General features: G+C 28.2%; 2 protein-coding genes and 1 non-coding gene across 5 annotated transcripts in view; 2 read left to right on the plus strand and 1 right to left on the minus strand.

Annotated features, from left to right (window-relative positions):
- Positions 1–21,216, minus strand: part of LOC107445053 (uncharacterized) — a 43,414-nt gene that overhangs the window by 9,997 nt on the left and 12,201 nt on the right. The window contains exon 1 of one of the 3 annotated variants that reach the window (XM_016059372.3): positions 1,834–1,970. The exons of the other annotated variants lie outside the window; for them this stretch is intronic. Coding sequence (XP_015914858.2) covers positions 1,834–1,851 — 18 coding nt within the window. The 5' untranslated portion in view covers positions 1,852–1,970. Of the gene's footprint in view, positions 1–1,833; positions 1,971–21,216 lie in introns of those variants that run through there. 3 annotated transcript variants of the gene reach the window in all.
- On the plus strand, positions 2,115–2,188 carry TRNAT-AGU (transfer RNA threonine (anticodon AGU)). Its single transcript has one exon. It is a non-coding gene; the product is annotated as a tRNA-Thr (tRNA).
- LOC107442351 (obscurin) overlaps positions 7,839–21,216 on the plus strand; it is a gene marked incomplete in the record, with an annotated part of 263,706 nt that continues 250,328 nt past the window's right edge. The window contains 4 exon segments of the mRNA XM_071177300.1: positions 7,839–8,112; positions 12,955–13,044; positions 14,169–14,397; positions 17,819–17,866. Coding sequence (XP_071033401.1) covers positions 12,967–13,044; positions 14,169–14,397; positions 17,819–17,866 — 355 coding nt within the window.

Raw genomic sequence — 21,216 nt, forward strand, 5'->3', positions numbered from 1 at the left:
TTATAAAAGAATATGTAGATAAAAAAAGTGTCGATATATGCCTTCATTTTTCTTAATAGTTAAAGTTAAAACTGAACTTTTTAAAATAAAGTATTTATCGTGTCATTTTCACCAACTAGCAAAACATTTTTATAAGTTTAAAATGGTATTTTTTTAATATAATAACCAAGAAAGTTTTTTTTGAACTATGTTTATGAACGGAAATAATGTGTTAATTACGTAAAGTTTGAAGGCTAATAACCAGAAAAAGTCTAACTTATTTTTACAAGAGAAAGATGCAAAGTTATCATATCTTTGCTTGCGATCTCCGAGATCTGTAGACACAGTGACGTCATGAGGAGGGAAATCGTAGCTTCAGCTCTAAGAGCGGAGTGAACTAGCCCTTGTATTCTCTTTAGCCCTGTGAGCCACCACAACTCCTGTTACATAATATTAGATATAATTATGCTTCTGAGATTTTTAAAGCATATTTTATGAACTTTACATTTTGCTGTCACTTTGACTTGAAAATAACCACTCACTACTTAGCGAGTCAACAAAAAGAAAAAAAAAGAGTGGCGACTTAAATTAAATAAATAACCGGTCACTCTATCCCATAATTTCCTTTTACTTTCTCATTTAAAAAAAATATTCAATGATAAAAGTACATCAAAGCAGAAAGACACTGGAAAACAAAGTTTTTATTAACTTTTCATTTTGCTGTCACTTTGACTTGAAAATAACCACTCACTACTTGGCGAGTCAACAAAAAGAGTGGCGACTTAAATTAAATAAATAACCGGTCACTCTATCCCATAATTCCCTTTTACTTTCTCATTTAAAAAAAATATTCAATGATAAAAGTACATCAATGCAGAATGACACTGGAAAACAAAGTTTTTATTAAAATATCCAAAGTCTAAGTTCAAAACTTTGATTCTTCAGAATGCAAAATAGAATCTATCAATTTGTGATGGATAGATTCAAGACGAAGGAGAATTCGTTAACTTCAAATTCATATATTTCATATATGAATTCATATATATCAAATTTGTAATGCATACATTAAATGTCTTTCGCCTAACCAAATACTTTTAAATTAAGTTCTTTAAAGTCATGTTTAACTAAATTTTGTCACATACTCACATTATTTTTATAGCCATAGATTTTTTATAATGTGAATTTTTTAAAATAAAAAATAAACTAATCCAAGTAAAAGAATTTTGCAAAAAGTGGCTATTGAATGTGAGGATTTACGATATCGGTCACCGACTCATTGGATTTGCGGAAAAAGTCGCTACTAAATCATTACAGTTTATAAACCTTTGGCAACCAACTGAAAATTTTAATTTTCCGGTCTACTGTCACTGATATATTTTATTTATACCGCAATTAATAGGCGTAGAGTGAAGAAAAAAATTTTAGGGGGAAAGGGCACGGCAATTTATTATTAGAATCTTTTAGATTAAAAAAAAAGCTGATGTTCATATGTTGCCCCTTGATTTCCATAACATTTTTGTTTTAAAATTATAAATTCATAAAAAAAAGCTTCAAAAACAAAATAAAGTTTGAAAATTGTCTATTTTTTATTGAAATTTTATCATAAATTAACTAATGAATCAGAACATACGATAATTAAGCAAATATATTCATCACACCGCAATTTTTTTTTTAATGAATGTAATATACAAATTAAATTATTTCATTTATAATACTCACTCGAAAAAAATGACAGCATTTCAAAACATATTTACAAGAAATGAAAAACGTTTAATCTAAATGTACATTTATTAAAATTTTAGAGCAAAGCTATTTCTTACTGCAAAGTTCGTCATAAAAAAAAATAAAACTTACTAAAAATGTCTTGTACATTTTAGATGAAAGTAACAACTGAAACTGTAGTCAATATATAAACACAAGTATTCACTCTGAAACCAAAATTCATAAAATTCCTTATCTTGTAAAAATACGAACCGTTTGAAAAAAGTCTGCACCTAGGCATACAAAGAGGAAACATCTTATCTGCATATTTATTGAACTTTTAGAACAGAACTATATTTTACTATCTACAATAATTTAAGTAAATGCTTATTATGATGCTCTATAAGAAATTGTAAATTTCGTTCCTCACACGTGGCGCCGTGGCTTAGTTGGTTAAAGCGCCTGTCTAGTAAACAGGAGATCGCGAGTTCGAATCTCGCCGGTGCCTAGGAGTTTTCATTTTCCCGCTAAAACTTTGTTTTACCATGTTTTACTTAAGTTGAATTGATAATTTTTTTTTTTTTACACCAATAAATAAATTTCGTTCACTTTGAAAATTTCGAACTTTATTAATCCTTTTACCATTAAGAAATTATAAAATATGAAATTTGCAATATAAAATAATTAAAATAAATTTATAAATAAAACACACTTTTTAAAAAAAATTAAATGAATCAAAATTTTTTAAGCGATTATAGTTAAAAAATTAAAAATGAGATAAAAATAGAGCCTGAATAATCTGTTCTTTTAGTCCTTATTATTTAAAATATAGTAATCATTTTATCAAAAATTTATAAATCTGTATCCTTTTTGTTTTTTATTAAGTAAAATGAAACTATGAGTACAAAATAATATAACACGCCTGTTGCTAAATCCAATACATAATTGTTATAATCTCTGTCCAATGGTATAATGGAGAAATATAAGTGGGTGGTGAAGAATTAAACTCTCGCTTTAGAATTTTTCGTCATCCACTTTTACAGCATGATCTGGTGTCATCTAGTGTCACTTTATGACACTACACTTCGTAAAATGCGAATTCATCAAGAAAGCTTCGGAAACTTCAACACAAGTTTATTCACTAATAAATATTATTAGACTATTTATATTAGGTCACTAACAGAAATTTAATTAACAACGAATTTTAATAGACATGTTTCGTATTTAATTGCTAATTAGTTAAATTTAAATTATATCATGATATAAACTGAAAAAGTAAACTTAAAATTAAAAGCTTTTATTTTGAATCCATAGATGGCGTTACAATGGAATAATTTATTTTAAAGAAGTTCGATGAGGCTAGAGAATTGACATTTTAACTTTTATCATATTGCCTAACATTAACTTCTATCATATTATATCACTTTTATCCCATAAATTTTCGATAAGCAAATAACCATCAAGCAACTTGCATGCAAAAATAGCATTAATTTGATTAAGTTATATATGGTAGATTCTGATGTTATGTTTACGTGATATGCAAAAGAGATAATTTATATACTAATTCAATACAATAGTTGAAATCCACATTCTTAAGTTTGAATCTTTAAAAATTTCAATATAATTTTTATTACTTGCGAACTTCAGTCTCCTGGTTTAAACACATCTTTTATTCTGTCGCTTAAAGTTTTTTTTTTCCCCCAATATCTACGCGAATCTTAGTAAAATTCTTGTAATCAATCTTTTAAAATTAGCAAAATAACTGCCGTTATTTTAATTTCTAATAGCAGTGCACTGCGTTAAAATACAGAATTTTTTTTTTTTTTTATATATAATTTAAAATTTCTCGGATTAATTTTCACCGTCCCATCTCAATCGACAATTCATTTTATTTAAGTTTGCAATATTTTTTATGTGTTTAAATAGACTCATTTTAATAAAATTATTTAACATGCAGTAAAACGTACAATATAGAAATGGCAGAGAATATTTTTAATTTTATTCATAATAAAACGACTTAAAAAAATAGGAATAAAACTAATGGAAAGTCAGATACGAGATATACTAAGGACTCCAGATTTATAAAAAGTCAATCACTGCAGATAAAATCATATAAAAGAAAGAAGTGTAAACAAGAGAAAATAATATAGAAAACTCAAAATTTCGCATAACTGATTTTTTTTCTAAAAAATATAAAAATATTTGTGCTAAAAATGAGTTAGATAAAGCTTTTTTTCTACGTGCTCTTTGCACGCCTTTTTGCTACTATTCTTTTCTTATTTTCGGATAAAAAAGTGAGTAAACAAATAGAAATCGAGACTAAAATTTATTAAATAGATAGAAACGTTAGAAAATAATGCATCATATTTATTAGTTCAATATCTCTTACGGAAATAATACCTAAATAACAAATAACTAAGTAATATTATTTAAAAATTATATTATTTTGTAAATAATATTATCTAAAATTTTATGACCTTCACTATTACGACTTGATCAGACATATCAATTCTCGCTAATTCATAATTTTCATAAAAATTTTATAACAACATAACTTCATGGATTCTATTAAAAAAATGGAAGATTTATTGCAGAGTGTGTAATGCTTTGTTGCGAATTCATTTATTCTTTAAAAATTCATTTCCAGGGCTTTTTAAAAATGGAGTCAAAGGCAAAAAATTTCGCTTTCTCATTCGATGTGCTGACGTTAGAAGTATTACGTACATAATTTTTTTTAAAAAAAAAATCCGATTTTTATCGTGATAGTCACATAATCAATAAGCTGCAGTTGTTTTCGAGTAAATTTTTATATCGCGGATTTGNGCCTTTATTTTGAATCCATAGATGGCACTACAATGGAATAATTTATTTCAAGGAAGTTCGATGAGGCTTAGAGAATTGACATTTTAACTTTTATCATATTACCTAACATTAACTTCTATCATATTATATCACTTTTATCCCATAAATTTTCGATAAGCAAATAACCATCAAGAAACTTGCATGCAAGAATAGCATTAATTTGATTAAGTTATAAATGGCGGATTCTGATGTTATTTTTACGTGATATGCAATAGAAATACAGTAGAGCGCCGATTATCCGAACTGCTCGGGACTCGGGACCGAACGTGGTTCGGATAATGAAAAGTTCGGATAATTGGAAAGTTGTTTAAAATCTAATTCAAATGATTATTATTTATGCACTAACTCCCCTTCACACTTTTCCAGGTTCGGACTGGCAGTACTATCTATCTAAAATAGTTCTGTTAAAAAAAATTTTTTTTCAATTTTTAAATATTTTTTACTTATTATTATTTTTTTTTTTACTTTTCTTCATTTTGAATTTTTTTGAAATCATATTTCAGCATTTTATAATTTTTTTTTGTCAATTACTGATTTTACCACATTTTTCTTTATTTTCCATTGCAAAAGAAATCCAGCAAAGACTTTTGTTTCAAAGAAGATGCTCTTTTTAGAACAACCATATCCCTTATTCTTTTTAAATAAATCAACTGAACTGGATCAACATAATTTTGACAGTCTAGAACGTCAAACTGACTATAATCTTATTTTCGAATAAAAATTGAGTAAACAAATAGAAATCGAGGCATAAATTTATTAAATAGATAGAAACGTAGGAAAATAATACATCATATTTATTAGTTCAATGTCGCTTACGGAAACAAATTAACTTAGATTACTTATATTAACCTATATTATTTAGTATATAATATCATTTAAAAATTTATGACCTTCACTATTACGACTTGATCAGACATATCAATAGCTAATTTATAATTTTCATACAAATTTTATAGCAACATAACTTCATGGATTCTATTAAAAAAAGGGAAAATTTAGTGCAGAGTGTGTAATGCTTTGTTGAGTTCCAATCGAAAGACGAATTCATTTATTCTTTAAAAATTCATATCCAAGGCTTTTTAAAAATGGAGTCATAGGTAAATAATTTCGCTTTCTCATTCGATGTGATGACGTTAGAAGTATTACGTACATATTTTTTTTTTTTAAAAAATCCGATTTTTATCGTGATAGTCATATAATCAATAAGCTGCAGTTGTTTTCGAGTAAATTTTTAAGTCGCGGATTTGACAAATACAGTTTTTTTTTATACCATGTGAAATGAAGATTCAATTTAATGAACAATATTTATTAAATATGTATTTTTAGTTCTAGTTCTTAAAAGAGAATAATGAAACCCAGAAAAGAAAAATTAAACGCCAGGTGTTCCACAATGATCAGACACAAAAACTTATTTACGACAGATTTAGATTCCTAACCTTCAAATAATGGGGGGTGGAGGAGCCGCAATCTGAGAAATATGGTTTCAATAGTTTGGTCTGGAGAGCAATCGATTTGACCCCTTAATTTTACTTTTGGAGTAATGCGTTATACATCGAGCACTTTTAAAATGAAACGAAATATTTTAGCTCTTTTACTACATTTATTCCACCAGAGCATTTCATTTTACGAAATTCTTTTTTAAACGTTTACGGCACAAATACCGGGCTTCGGATTGGGAGATGCTGGATATATTGCAGATGCAATTTTTCAAGGCATTTCTTCGCATTCGGAAAATTAACGATAAAGTGATTTTAAAAAAAATCTTAATTCGTTGATGGTCGATTTAATAAGACTATTATAAACTTATAGGTATTTCGACAAACTTGTAAAAAGAACTGCTGACTTTTAATATCTTTTAAAAAAAGGACAGTTTTTTTAAAAATTATTCTTGCAAGAAACTGAGGCAAATGGAGTGTATCACTTAATGAATTTATTTATATTTAATCTTTAAAAAAGAACGATTTTCATAAGAGAAGTTTGAAAAACGGAATTAAATGCTATGTTTATTTTCTTAAACAATCATTTCCGAGCTGTATGAATTCTCTTAAACATGCATTTTGAGCTGTATCTATTTTCCTAAAGATGCATTTTTAGGGTTGCCACAGAAAAAAATAACAAAATATGTAGTAGCTTTTAGTAGCCTAAAGCATGAAAATAGTTGCCTAAATAAGAACAAAATTTTTTCAATAATAATAATAAAATTTTATTAAATCACTTAGTTGTCATATAACATGATCCATTTAGTCAGGTTGGTTCCAAATATGATAATTCTTCTATAAACGTTAGTGTTCAAGCAATAAATTTTTATGTAAAAAAAATTTGAATATTTAAGAAAAATTAAATATTTTAATTACTAGAATTCCATTAAAAAATACTTTATTAAAAAAAACTACTTTTTTTAAAGAATTTTCCCTTTTATCAATAATTGATGCAGCAAATATATATACATATGTGATTATTCAAATTCGAAAATCACACGTCCTACAATCGTATTAAAAATTGTTTTTTTTAAAAATCTAGCAGAATTTGGTAGCAATCACCATTGAAAAGGCGTTCAAGATACAAAATAAGTCTTACAATGGAATCTGTGGATATTGAGAGCATTAAAAAGTGATAACTCAAATTAGTAATTCAAATTTTTTTTTTTTTTTTTTAAAAAAAATCATTGCGTCCAGGGTTATCAATAAAATTTATGCTAAAAAAACATCATTAGGAGCACAGAAAAGTCTCCCAAATAATCTCTTTTTTTCTGAAAATAGTTGCTTTATTAACCTTTTCAGGCAAAAAAAAAATAAAAAAAAATAAAAAATTGGCATAGTTGCCTCAGGTTGAAAATAGTTGCATATAATCGCATTTTAGTCACCTGTGACAACCCTGATTTTAAGCTATGTCCAGAATAAAAAACTAATTAAAGTCCCTTTACAAGATATTAAGAGGTAAACTTTTTAAATGCTCTATTACGATGGATATAACACTACATGTTTTTAATTGAGTAAAATTAAATTATTAGCTCAAATAATGAAAACTTTCCATGGCAATTCTATATGGGACAAGTTAAAAATGCTTTTAATATTACTAAAGCTTCATTCATCGGAAAAGTAAAGCATCAAGTCAGTGACGTATGTGTTGACTTTCTTGGCAAAGGAAAAAAAGAAGCATTTTAATAAAACCTAATACTCCACTAATGCCCCGAAGCAAGGAATAAAAAAAAATACCTTTCCCTTTTTTTCTCCCGCTTTTTGGCACCTTTATTTGGGTGAATTTTGAGGATTATTTCTCCGTACTCATCCTTCCGTTGTGGCGTTGGATTCAGAAGAGAAAGATCATCCACTTTTCCATCCGCATTTGTGGCTTGTTGTGTTCTTGGGGGGAATTATCATCCATCTTCTCCACTCTTCAAAGAACGAAGTCGTCTCGCCGTCGCTGCCATTTTATGGTTTATAAGTAATGGATTAAAAGTGAATCTCATCAGTGACGTGTTTTGACACAGGATAAATATCGTCTGATTCAAATCAATGAAGGAGTTTGGATAATCGTCTGATCTTTATCTTACAGCTTTTTTATTTTAAGGTAAGATAATATCAGCTGAGGATATTTTTTATTATAAGGTAAGATAATATAACTTTTACTTAAAATAATAACATTGTTTACTCAACGATTGTTTAATAATAGCGATTACTTAGTGATAAATGCTTAGATGAATCTAGTTTGACACAAAAATTAAAAGTTGTTCTTAAAGCATTTTTTTTAAATCGGTTCATTTTTTCACTTTTTCGTCTGACGCAAACAGAGATATCGTTTTCATATCGAGNTTTTCTTTATAATGCAATAAAATCTGGCGAGCAGCTATTTAAACGATCGAACACTTCGTTTGTTTATTTGTGGCTTGAAGTTAGGCTCGCAGAAAATGCCGTTCATGGGTTAAATTTAGTAGGAACAACACAACCTGTGACGTAGGCTATATTATACCCAATTATGTAATTATTGAATAATACGCATGAGTTAAATTGAATTGAAAGTAATAAAAATCGGAATCGGCTTTATTGGGCCGAATTTAAACAATATTACGTAGTCATGTGGTTTTATAAACTAAGTCTGACAGAGGAAAAACAGGTTACTGGGATACAATTCTCGTCTTTATCCGTATGAGTGAGTGATAGAAATACTACACGGAAACGGATTGATGGTCTTGTGGTGTAAGTGGATCTATAAAAGACCGACATTAGTGAATCGCATAGAATTAAAATGAATTTTTTATAATATTCTAAAAATGACATTATTTCACACTTGTATATCTAATTTTTTATTCATTTTGGATATATAACTTGTAATGTTTTCCATATTTTAAGAAATGCTTTAACAGAAATGCCTAACGTTATTCATACCAACAATTATTTTAATCGTTTAAAGAGTTAAATTTTTTTTACAAGTCACCACATGTTTTAAAAAGTGGGTTTTGTAAATATGCTACAATTGGCCACTAAGCTGTAGCAAAATGTCTTACTTTTGTCCTACAATGTCACACTTTTTCCATATTTATTACTCCTTCCTCCGTTTTCTAATAAAATGTCACACTTGACAATACCTGACTTGCCACACCTTATTACATAAAAATCAAAATACACAAGATCCTATTTCAATTAAAAAAATTTTTTTACTCTTTAATGGCTCTTGTGAGCTTAGCAATAATTGAGCATAATAATAATGATTTAATATGTGCTTATTTTGATAAAAATATGAAAAACACTAGTATATAAACAATTAATATGTTGATTATAAATGTTTTTATTTTAACCTAAGTGTGATGTTACCCCTTCCTTATCTTCGTCAAAATTTTTATTTACGAAGCTATTAAACTTGTAATCAAGAACAACTTAAATCAGCTCGATATAACTTACATTTAAATCATGATACAAATCAAATTATTAAAAAAAATCAATTCATTTAAATCAAATGAACTTTTTAAAAAAAAAAAAAAAAAAAAAAAAAAAAAAAAAAAAAAAAAAAAACATTGATAATTCTATTATTACAAGTGTGACAAACATGTCGTTGCTTGTCGGTGTAAAACCTACGTCATAATTGAATTTATTTCTGTAAATATATTGTAGGAGAATTTATCTTGCATGGTAAAGATAGAAAAAAATTATTAAATAATAAATTAGTTTATCAAATTGAGTAAGTAAAGTGAATGAGTAAATAAATTAGGTAATCTTTATCAAAGAGGAGTGGCCGCTACTACAGTCGCAATTGAATTGAGTGATGTAAAAAATTACGCGGGAAATTATTTTCTCTAGGGAGAGAAGCTTAAACAAAAGAGATAGAATAACATAATTATTTTTATATTATTCTTGCAATATTTCTTATTAATTAATTCATGCATCCAAGGCATACGACAGTCTCCGGTAATTTAAATAAACTAATTTGATTTGCTAGAATTTACCGACCGACACAAGTACGTGATCTATTTTTACTTAGTTGACTAAAACGAAACTAAGATGAATAAAAAAGCAAAAATAAAATAACAATCGTACTTTTGATTTAAAGAAACATGAAAACAAAATTAAAAATACACAGAAATTTTTTCAGATGAATGAAATTTATTTAAAAGAACTGAATAAATTATGATTTTTTTTTCCTCTTCAAGACAGTAAATGTGACAAACACAGTTGTCACAACAAGCATTTTAATATAAGATAGTTTAAAATTTGTATTGATTTTCCAAGTTAAAAATGTATCGTTGTGTTAATAGCTGTATCAATTAAATTTCAGTTAACAAAATTACATGTGGGGTGAGGTAATGAATCACAGCACTTAGTTCAATAAGTCATAATTGCTTCAATAAGTTGACATTTTATAAGTTTCATAATTATTATTATTATTGATTTCAGAAAGCAAATGAAGATAAATTTAATGTTTTTTCTAAAAATATTTGTTCATCTATAAAAATAAGTTTTTGAGTATGGATAATTTTGTAAAACACATGATGTTAATAAAAATCCTACACAATTAAAACACAATCTTCAAAGTCACATTTTATTTTAATATTGAAATTTTTGTTCCTTGAAGTATTTACTATGTTAAAAGGAAATTATTATAATATAGCTTGAAAAAAGCTTTTTATAATATAGCTTTTTTTATAATAAAAAATTATTATTATTATTATTTTTAAAGGCTCCATGTTAGCCAGGGTCAGTGATTTCAAATAGAAATATTCGCCTATCTGCTGTAAAAGTATAGGGAAACGAAATTTATTTTGCCCCTTCAAAATTTAAAAAAAAAAAAAAATGTTTGCTCTTATTTTTTGTGAATTAGGCTTGTGGTTTATTAGTTTTATTTGTGAGTTTGTTAAAAATATAGAGAAAACCTGTAAAATAATAAAGATTAATGAAAAAGAAGAAAAAAAATATTAAAATAAAATATTCTTAAAAATATTTTTAAATTTTTTTTTAATTTAAAAATAAAATATATAAAAAAGCCGGAAAACAAAATAATTAAAAGATATAATCACTTCATGAACTAACACGGTTATATCCGCAAAATTTTTTTTTATTTTTTTAATATTTTATTTTAATACTTTTTGCTCTCTATATATACATATATTCCATCACAGCGAAGAATTCATTATGTTTTAAAAGCTGCTTAAATTGACGAGTTTTCAAAATCGCCAAAACATAACGATAAACGCAAAACAGGGTCTCAGAAATGATTCCTGGGCCTATTACTGTATGATTTTTACAAGGTGTGGGCTACAAATGACAGGTTCCTAAAAATTCTTAGCTGACGCTCAATTATTTAATAAATTTTTACTCAAAAGCAAATAGTTGACTCACTATTTTCCCTTTTAAACATGCTTACTTCCAATAATCAGTCTTATGCTCCTAGAAATTTCACATTTTTGTAGAACCTTGGTTTTTAATACATTTAGCTAAGCATAAAAAAAATAAGAAATAAATAAACTAATAAAATAAATACATTAAAATTATAAATAAATAAATAAATAAATTATAAATAAATAAATTATAAATAAATAAATAAATTATAAATAAATAAATAAATCATAAATAAATAAATAAATTATAAATATTAATAAATTATAAATAAATAAATAAATAATTGCGTGGGTTGCAAGAATCACGGGTTCCACTGATGCAATTTCCACTGATGCAATTGTCTTTGGCCACGACACTAAATGCTATCGTTACCCATAAAGAAAATTGCATCAACAGTAAATATACGGCTTTAAAATGTAATAAAAATATCAATATTTAAAACAAATTAATTTTTCGAACCTATTTGATTTTCACAAAGCGTAAACAGCAAACCGGAAATTCCTGACTTTTTAAACTGTATTAGTTTATTGGCTACAGATCATTGGCATTTCACTACAATGGAATTTTAACTTGTCGTCTCAGGTGGTGTCGGCCTCGATGATATGTTGAGTCACGCGGGTGGGAACATAGCCAAGCGGGTAACTAAGAATGGCGGCCCCCTCTTTACACTGAGCCTCTTGTCACCGTTCAAGGTTGGAGGGTGTTACACCATATCCACTTTGGCGATGCTCCGACAATAACACAAGAAAGGGGTAAAACAAAGAGGTAAACTAAGCCAATTAAACAATCGTCCATTATCTCTTAGTAATGTCTAGCGAAATTAAACTAGTTCACTAAAACAGTTTTGATTTCTAAACAGATTGAAAAAAGAGAGAGAGAAAAAAACATGTGGCTATATATTTTTTTGTCTAATATTATAAAATTAAGGATACACCAAATACAAAACGTACAGGAAAAAAATTATTATAGATACAATGGGAACAGAAATTACTGACTTTTTTTATTACTCTATTTTTTTATGACTTTATTTTTTTATTCTTGCTTTTTCCTGTTACAGTGGAATCTGTTACAGTGTAACAGAACTTTACATTGTTTTTCTGTTACAATGGTACTCTTCAGCATTTCAATAGAAAAATTCGGTGTTATTGGAGTGAACCAAACCAAAATTTAAGCGCGAGATTGTTGAAAAGTGAATCGTTACTATCTGAATTACAAAATCAATTTGTTTTAGTCTATGCAACAAATAACTAAATAATAATTTTTATAATTTTTCTTCTATTTTTAATAAAAAACATTTTTTCTTCAATCTATTTATCATATAAATGAGGTTGAATTTTGACCAACCATATAGCTCGATTAAAATGTACGTAAAAATTCTAAATTGCTCTTAATAATTCCCAGGAGAAGCGCATATTATTTCAAAATTAATAATAAAAATAAATAAATAAAAAAGAAAGAAAGAAAAGAAAATATATGTTTTTTTATGCAAACAGTAAAGTATTGAAGCTCTGGACAAACTAGCTAAAAACAGTTTTATTAAATTCTATAAATAAATTCTATCTTATATGAAATTTTTTTTCAGAACTTAGCAACGATGGCCGCACCACCAAGTTTTCTGCAATCCCTCCCAATCGAAACAGAAGCAACCGATGGCGACATTGTCACTTTTCAGGTACTAAAAACAATCAATTTATTTAAATTTCAACAATTACTGTTTACTAAAACCAGTTTATTTTTAACTTCACTTAAGGTTGCCATTTATTAATGCCATTCATTTTGTTCTTTAGAGTACTAAATAGAGAAACTTCAAATTTTCTCAAGTTAAGAAACGCTAGTTAGAAATTGAAATTCAGATTATTCCAGGGCAAGCATAATCGTGGAATGGAAATAACCTGTCCGCAGTTCACTTCTATTTATTTAATTTCCACTATCGGTGTTTATAAGCCATCAAAAGAAAATAAAGCAAAAAATTGTCTCATACCGTTAAACCATTATCGTTAAGATATATGGTAATACCATTAAGTACATGGGTATTACCATATATCTTAAACTTGTTAACAACATAATTCAATTTGAACGGAAATATGGTTCAATTTATCATCATATTAAGGTTGATTGTATTATATGGTATAAAATACTAAAATATGGCTCAACGCTGAATTATTGAGTGTATAACTCTTTGACGTAAATGGGAACTGGTGTCCCTTTTATATATTTTTTCCTGATGCTCTAACTACAAGCAAAAATATATTTTTGTATTTTTTAATAATTAAAAATAATTTAATAGTCACTAAAAAAAATCTGTTAGATTATCTGAATTAAATTTGTTCTAAAATATAAAATCCCCCCCAAAAAATAGTTTCAAGTGCTTTGTTTTCTTCATATTTAAAAATTTATCAATAATTGATTTTGTAAATTTAAGAAGCTAAGTAACAGCAAATATGAAAAATTATTATTTCTACGCGAGCCGTGTTTGAAATATTTATCTTCAACGCAGAAAAAGACATTGGTGTTCCATGGTGCATTTTTATCACCTATTTTGACCCACCTAAATTAATACAAAATAATTAAAAAAGTATGAAAACCAGGCTTAATACAAATTCTGCGTCAAAGGGATAAGAAATCAGTTATAAGAATTACTATGAATACCGATGAATACAGAACTACTATGAATACCATGTATAATATTTTAATCCCTAATATGAGTATTAGTAAGCCTTATCATATATAGAAAAAGAATAAATAGCGCTTTCAAATTTTTAAAAGTGCATTGAAGTTTTTTTAAATTTCAACAAGGTAAAAGTGAGCAATGACCCAGCCGATCCGACGACCGTTTCTTGGTGGAGAAGCGGCGACTCCCTGCGACCCATTCCTAGCCACCGTGAGATGATAGAGCATGAAGATGGATGGTACGAACTCATCCTCAGTAACATCTCTGAAGAAGATGAAGGAGAATATGAATGTAGAGCAGAGAATGATAGAGGACATAATTCCTGCTTCGGATCTCTCTTCTACTATCATGAAGGTACATTATTAGTAGTAATTGTAGTAAGAAGTAATTATAGTATTAGTCATTAGTAGTAAGAAGTGTTGAGCTAATACAATAAGCTTTAAAAAAAAATCGAACTACAGCTATTAGGTGCTAATTTCAGACTAAGTAATGGGCCAAAGAGAAATTCCAAGAAATGTTTTGCAATGTAAAGGCAAATTTTGGAGCTAAAAATAATAAAATATATTATTTTTAATTTCAGAATTAATTTGTTTAGAGCAGAAAGTTGAAAAATTTTATAAATGGAGCAATGACCATAATTCATAATAGTTTGAGATCAATGTGTAGAAAATATTAATAGTAACTGTTTCATTAACCATTTGACACAGATGAGATACCAGGCATCCCTTTTATACATTTTTTGACGCAAAAAAATTACTTAAATATCAAGCAAAAAATATATTTTGGTACTTTTTATTTTAAAAAAAAACTAGATACTAAAACAAATCTGTTAGATTATTGGAATTACGCTTGTACTAAAATATAAAACACAAAAAGAGTAGTTTGAAATTTTTTTGTTTAATTCATATTCAAAAATTTATCAACAATTGATTTTGAATTGAGCTGCTAATGAAATTAAATTGTTGAATAACTGTTTCTTTTAGATCTAAATAACTGCAAATAAGTGTAAATTTAAAAAAAAAATTTTGTTTGGAAGATTTTACTATCAATGTAGAAAAAGGCGCCAGAGTTTCAAACCACAAATTATAAAAATTCTTAGCATAATATTTTCCACTTATTTTGGCCTAAATAAGTATAAAATAATGCAAAAAAAAGCCTAAAAAATATGTTTAGTAAAACATAAAAAAGTAACTAGTAACAGTTAATATTCCCACATGTCAATATTCAATTAAAACTAGTAATCGAGTTAAATTGGTCGAGTTTGGAGTTTATTAAATAATTTTAAAGTGGGGTTTAAATAGAATTTTAGACTAGCAATTACGAATAGCAGCCGCTCTGGCGACATAAAAATTAGTAGCCACTTTTTGCGAGACTCTTTTCTTTAAGAAAAAAATCGATTCATTTGATTTAAATCATTTTTCGGGATTTTAAAAACAGGCTAATAATTTTGAGATTTTAAAAAGTATGTGGAAATCCGTATCATATTCACAGCTGCTAATGAACTCTTTTTTTTTTCTTTCTGTTATGCCGTGATCTGCTTAAAGGAGCATGATCATTTAAGGTTCCATGGCCTAAAAAAATTGGAACCGCTAGAGTTCTAGCTTTCAATAATCTTGTAACGAAAAACCAGTTGAAAGATCAGCTAATCTTGATCTTCAAATAAATAGTCGTCTCATTTGATCGATGGGTACCAGGGCAAAGAATATATAAGACTCACTTATATATTCTTTGATCAGGGTACCTACTTGGTTCATCGACTACCGCGATAAACCGCCAAATCATGTAAAACAATCAGCCAAAAGTAGCCAAACTAAAAGTAACCCTACACACTTTCGGTTCCATTTAGGTTTTGCATTTCAACCGCGAGTTATAGTAATTTATTTTGTTCGAATTATACATTTAAAAAAAAAAATTGCAGATTTTCAATTTGCTGAGGAGCGAGGAAGATGCCGTTTGATTTCTCCAGGAAATAGAAGTATGTATTACCTCGCTATCGATTATGCGTAAATGGACACGAAATGAAACTCTATGTTAAGGAAAGTTTGTGGCGATGCAATGTGAAAAATGGTTAACAAAGAAAAAGCCTTTTTTCTGTTAGGAACAAAAGGCAAAGAGGCATGGCTAGCCATCTTCAAGTCTTATTTTGTGGAATTCATGTGGCGAAAATCTTATGGGAAAAACAAGCCTTTTGAATTAAAATTGAAAGCAATCACAGAGATATGGAGGCCACAAACTAAATGCAAATGATTCTAGCTTGGCATTATATTTGGCGTCCTTTTAACAGCAGTCGCCATGGAAATCAAGTATTACTAAATAAAATAATATTAAAGCATTTTATTTATATTTAACATTTTTGAGGTTATAATCTTCAATTGAACTTTAATGTTTGAATCCTCAACGAATACATCGTGGATGACAAATACTTACAAAGCATATAGTGAATTTTTTATCTTTTAATTTTAAGAAAATGGTGAGTGATTTAACTTGTTTTGGTATAAAATTCTATGTAAAAAAGAGTGACATAAGCTTTTCTTTTCTCCAAAGTCAAAAACAAAAATTTATTAAGAAACTCTCATTTCTCATCTTATTTACAGACGTATTGGAATATGCATTTTGCAAAAACAAATTTTTTTCTCCAAAAAATGTAATAAATATTTGTAAATAAATACAGTTAAATCCCGCTATAGTGAACATACTTTATAAAGAACTCCCGGATATAGAGAACGAAATACTCGCTCCCTTGCCTTGCTACACACGTATAATGTTATTTTTTGTGGCTATAGTGAAACAAAACAAGACAGGAAGTTGGATATTATGAACTTTTTTCTGTCTTCGACTGATTTATTTTCTTCATTTTTTTTGTAATAATTTTGAAATTTCTACTTCAAAATAAATACATATGCCGATTTTTAAAACCATCTATAGCATGAAATGTAGCAGTAAGCATTTTTCTTGTTTGCTTCATTATTGAATTGGTTCAACATTGAAAGAAGCCGCAATCTTCCAGTATCTGGACAAATGCTTCAAATCAAAGCAACAAAGCCGATGAATTTGCTAAGCAATTTGGTGAGACTACTGTTATGTGCTCGAATCGCTGATTAGACAGGTTTAAAAAGCGGAATAATATAAATTCAGGAAAAATTATCGAAGAGCCGGGAAGTGTTTCTATATCTGATGGTGAGGATTGCTCATCAGCTAAAGATTACAAATTTTTATTTGTACGCAAGACCAAAGAGTAATAATAAAATAAGTTAATAAATTTTTTGTTATTGCGTCTTATGTTTCAGTAATTTCTGTATTTCAATTTATTCGCCATTTATTTAAATAATGTGTACTAAAAGGAGGGGGGGGGGTTGAAACCATTAGTTAAAATTGTTTGCGGAACGGATATAGTGAAGTCTCGGTTATAGTGAACCGAAATTTCTGTCCCTTGAAGATTCACTATAGCGGGGTTTGACTGTAGTTTACAATTGTTAGAAGGCCTATTAAAGATTGAAGGCTTGGGCAGGTGTTCCCAATGCCCTTCCATTAATCAATCTCCGAATTTATAAAAACCTGTATGAACTTTGTATAAAACTGTATTTATTAAAATTAATAATTTTATAAAAAAGTAGAGCAAGAAAATGGATTAAAAACACAGATTGTAGAGGCCAGTGGTGATTGATAAAAATAGTTTAATTTCTTATTTCTTACTTATTGTTCCATGATTTTCCATGCGATTGTATTATAAGTATTATTTTGATAAGTAACAAATTTTACTCTATTTGAAACGCAGGTGGTGCAACGATAACAGATGTTACCATGGAAGGAGTAACAACAGAAGGTAAGAATTAAATTCCATCCATCACGATTAAATGAAGAAAACAAATTGCTGACTGAAACGCTTAGATGATTTCTTCAATAAAATGTACCTTAAATTCAAAATTTCAATCGAAAATCTCGCAATTTAAAAAATAAATAAAAAAAATTGAACACGATGCCATAATGAAACGACAAAAGTAAGAAATTACCTAAAAATAAATTACTTTTGCTTGATATTAGAAATGGAAAAATAGGTTTTTCCTGCCTTCTGCCTCATTTTGATTACTGCGGTTTATACCCTCCCCCCTACAATGAAACCTCGAATAAATTGACATTCCAGATAACTTGACCTTTTTCACTTAAATTATTTCATAAAAGAAATACATACTAGGTAGCCTAGTATTTCTTTTATTACTGTATAATGTAATCCTAGTATTTGTAATTCTAATAACTACTAATTCATTGTGCAATTTATATAAATGTTTGTAATAAATAAGAGAAAATTATAGTTTTATTTATTTAGAAGCTACGGGTTAGCTTCAAAGGAGGAGGGGTACATTGTTGGACAAGCCGTTCTCGGGGATGGGTAAAATTTCTGAGTTTTTTCGAGCCCTGCTTCATTGACTTCAAAATTGTTATGGAAGGTACATGATTTTTCGCAAACGATTTTAATTTTAGTCAATGTTATTTTCTTGGTGCGGAAATGCCACTTCTGTTAGCATCATAAAAGTCAGATCGATGAATTAAATTTTGCATCGATAAAAATTATCCTAATTGATAAAATTACGTATAAAAACAAATTTACCAATTATGAATGATAAAGCTATTTTAAATAATAAACAATTATGTTTTATTGTTTAAGTTTGCATTCAATTTTATATCATAAAAATTAGTTAGCTTTAAAAAATGAGAAGAGGTTTGTTTTTTTTTCTTTCTAAAAATAACTTTTTTTTTCTTATTTAACTTTCAACTCTAAAAGTAAATCATTGATAGCAGAGTCTTTAGTGCACTCTAATTGCAACATCGTTGTATCGTCAAAAAGAGCTCTCGCTATATAGAGGTGATCTTTTCAGGAGGTTTCATTGCATTAATGTTTCTCGTTAATTTTTTTTATTTTTTTTATTGACAGTAGAGACTTTTTTTTTAATGATTTGAGAGTGTTGTTCTGGCGAAGAGCGACGTATTTCTCATTTTTGTTAACTTGAAACATTTATCCTGCACCCTCTCAAATTTCCATTACCCGGTTATTATCCGAATTATTTTAGGTACCGGGTACCCGTTTTACTCTCAAAGCCCAGTACCGGATACTTAGTACCAATTTTACTGGGTATCCAGTGCCGGGTAGCATCTTTCTAAATCAGACATCATTTTGTGCTTTTAACAGCAATCCAATTTGAGAACTAAGGCTGTTTTTCGAAAATCTCCGTTGTAATATGAAATGACACTTTTTTGTAAATAATATGGTATTTTTATAACTGATATGAGTTTGCAACTGGACTGTTTGATCAAGTTTAGTCTATCTAAAGCCAGCGCTGTCTATGCTTATTTTGAAAATGGCACAAAACGTCAATATGGAGAAATGCAACAGTTTTATGAAAATGAAAAGCGTTTATGTTCTAAAACTTATTCCAATGCTGCATTAACTGTGCTCATAAAAATTTACAAAAGCTGAGAATAAGGCAGTGATTTTAATAATTTTCATCTAAGTGGAAAAATATTGCCAAAAATAGGCAATTTTCAAAAAAATACATTAACTTTTAAAATATTTAAGCTATTTGTTTGTTCAAAAGCCCAGATAATTCTTCGCGGCAAGATTAAATATATAGTATAAAATCATCGTATAGTATAAAATCATCATAAATGTGTGCCTTGGCGACAGAGCTTCGAAAAGAAGCTCGCAATGTTATTCTTTTACTTTTCCTTGATTGTCTTCTCGTGTTTCGATTTAATAAATTCATATAATAAGTAAAAATCACAATGGAAAAAGTTGATCAGACAGCTCTCACATCTTTATTAAACGGATAATCGGCTAAAGCAAAAAGAGTTAGTATTTGAAATTATTTAACATCAGTTATACAGACATCTTAGTGTCTCTTGAAGGACTTACTCCTGAAGGACTTAAAAGACTTACTGAAGGAGAAATAAATAGAATGGATTTCTTTTCTATTTAAAATATACTCTGGTATTAGATATTTTAACTTTTAGTATGTAGGACCATCAAGAATGGGGAAAGGGGCATCAGCAGCCCAGGGCTATAGGAAAAACTAGTGATATTCAAAAATATTTTTTTAATAATTAAAAAATGTCAATATTTTTTAAAATTGCGAAATATTGATAGTTCAAAAATCTTCTTATTTTATCATAACGATGAAATGAGAAAGAAGGCAATAGTATTCTCATGTCTAGAGAATAAACTTTATAAAAATATAAGATTTATTTAAAAATTTTTAGATGGTTATTTGATCGCGGCCCTTAAATGCAAAATTTTTCTATTGGATACAAATGTTTGGTACACAAAACATGATAGGTTCAATGTTTGGTTCAGAAAATGAGTAAATGAAATAATAAGTTTTCATTGTTTTGGTTTATTTTTGTAGGCTCAGATAACAGTTGCAAACAGAATATGAATTTATTCTCTAACGAATGACACATTAATTACTAATTTAAACACCATTAAAGTTTAATTTCCTGGTAAATAAAAACATGTTAAAACCGAGACAATTGTTTCAGCAAAAATTGATAAAGAAATTTTTGAAGGTAGTTTTCGTTTTAAATACAAAACGAAAATTTATTATATTTTTACTATATTTTTTATATCATCAACAACTTTAAACTGAATTTTTACAAGAAAGCGTGTTTCTTATTCGTTATAGCTCAATAAATTCAATTTCCAACTACTCTGGTAAAAAATACTCTTACAGTCGGGATAACCATGGAAGATTTTCGAAGGCGCAATGGCTTAAGAGATAAAACGTTCACTTCTCAATGAGGTGCCTCAGGTTCGAAACACAGCGGTAGCTGGTTGATACGAAATCTACTCTCGGCTTGCTCTGACCACAGTTCTGACATAAAATAGTGGTAGGCGGATCATGGGTTTAGAATCACTTAGCAGTTTGGCTAAGCGTGGGTGGTTTCGGTTTTCCTTTACGTGTAAGCATATACCGTTTAGTTCCAACAAAAAGTCCTTCACGAAGTTGTCTCAATTCTTGATCTAGGACAGGGTTTCTTAACCTGTGGTTCATGAACCCCTAAAGGGGTCCATGAGTTATAGTTTGGGGGTCCGCTGACTACTCCTAATTTTTAAAATGTTTGGAAGCCTACCCATTGCTTGTAAAGCGAGCTATGGCAGCTATAATTCCATTTGCTACAGTG

Source organism: Parasteatoda tepidariorum, chromosome 2 (assembly GCF_043381705.1).
Source record: "Parasteatoda tepidariorum isolate YZ-2023 chromosome 2, CAS_Ptep_4.0, whole genome shotgun sequence".
Classification (NCBI taxonomy): domain Eukaryota; kingdom Metazoa; phylum Arthropoda; class Arachnida; order Araneae; family Theridiidae; genus Parasteatoda; species Parasteatoda tepidariorum.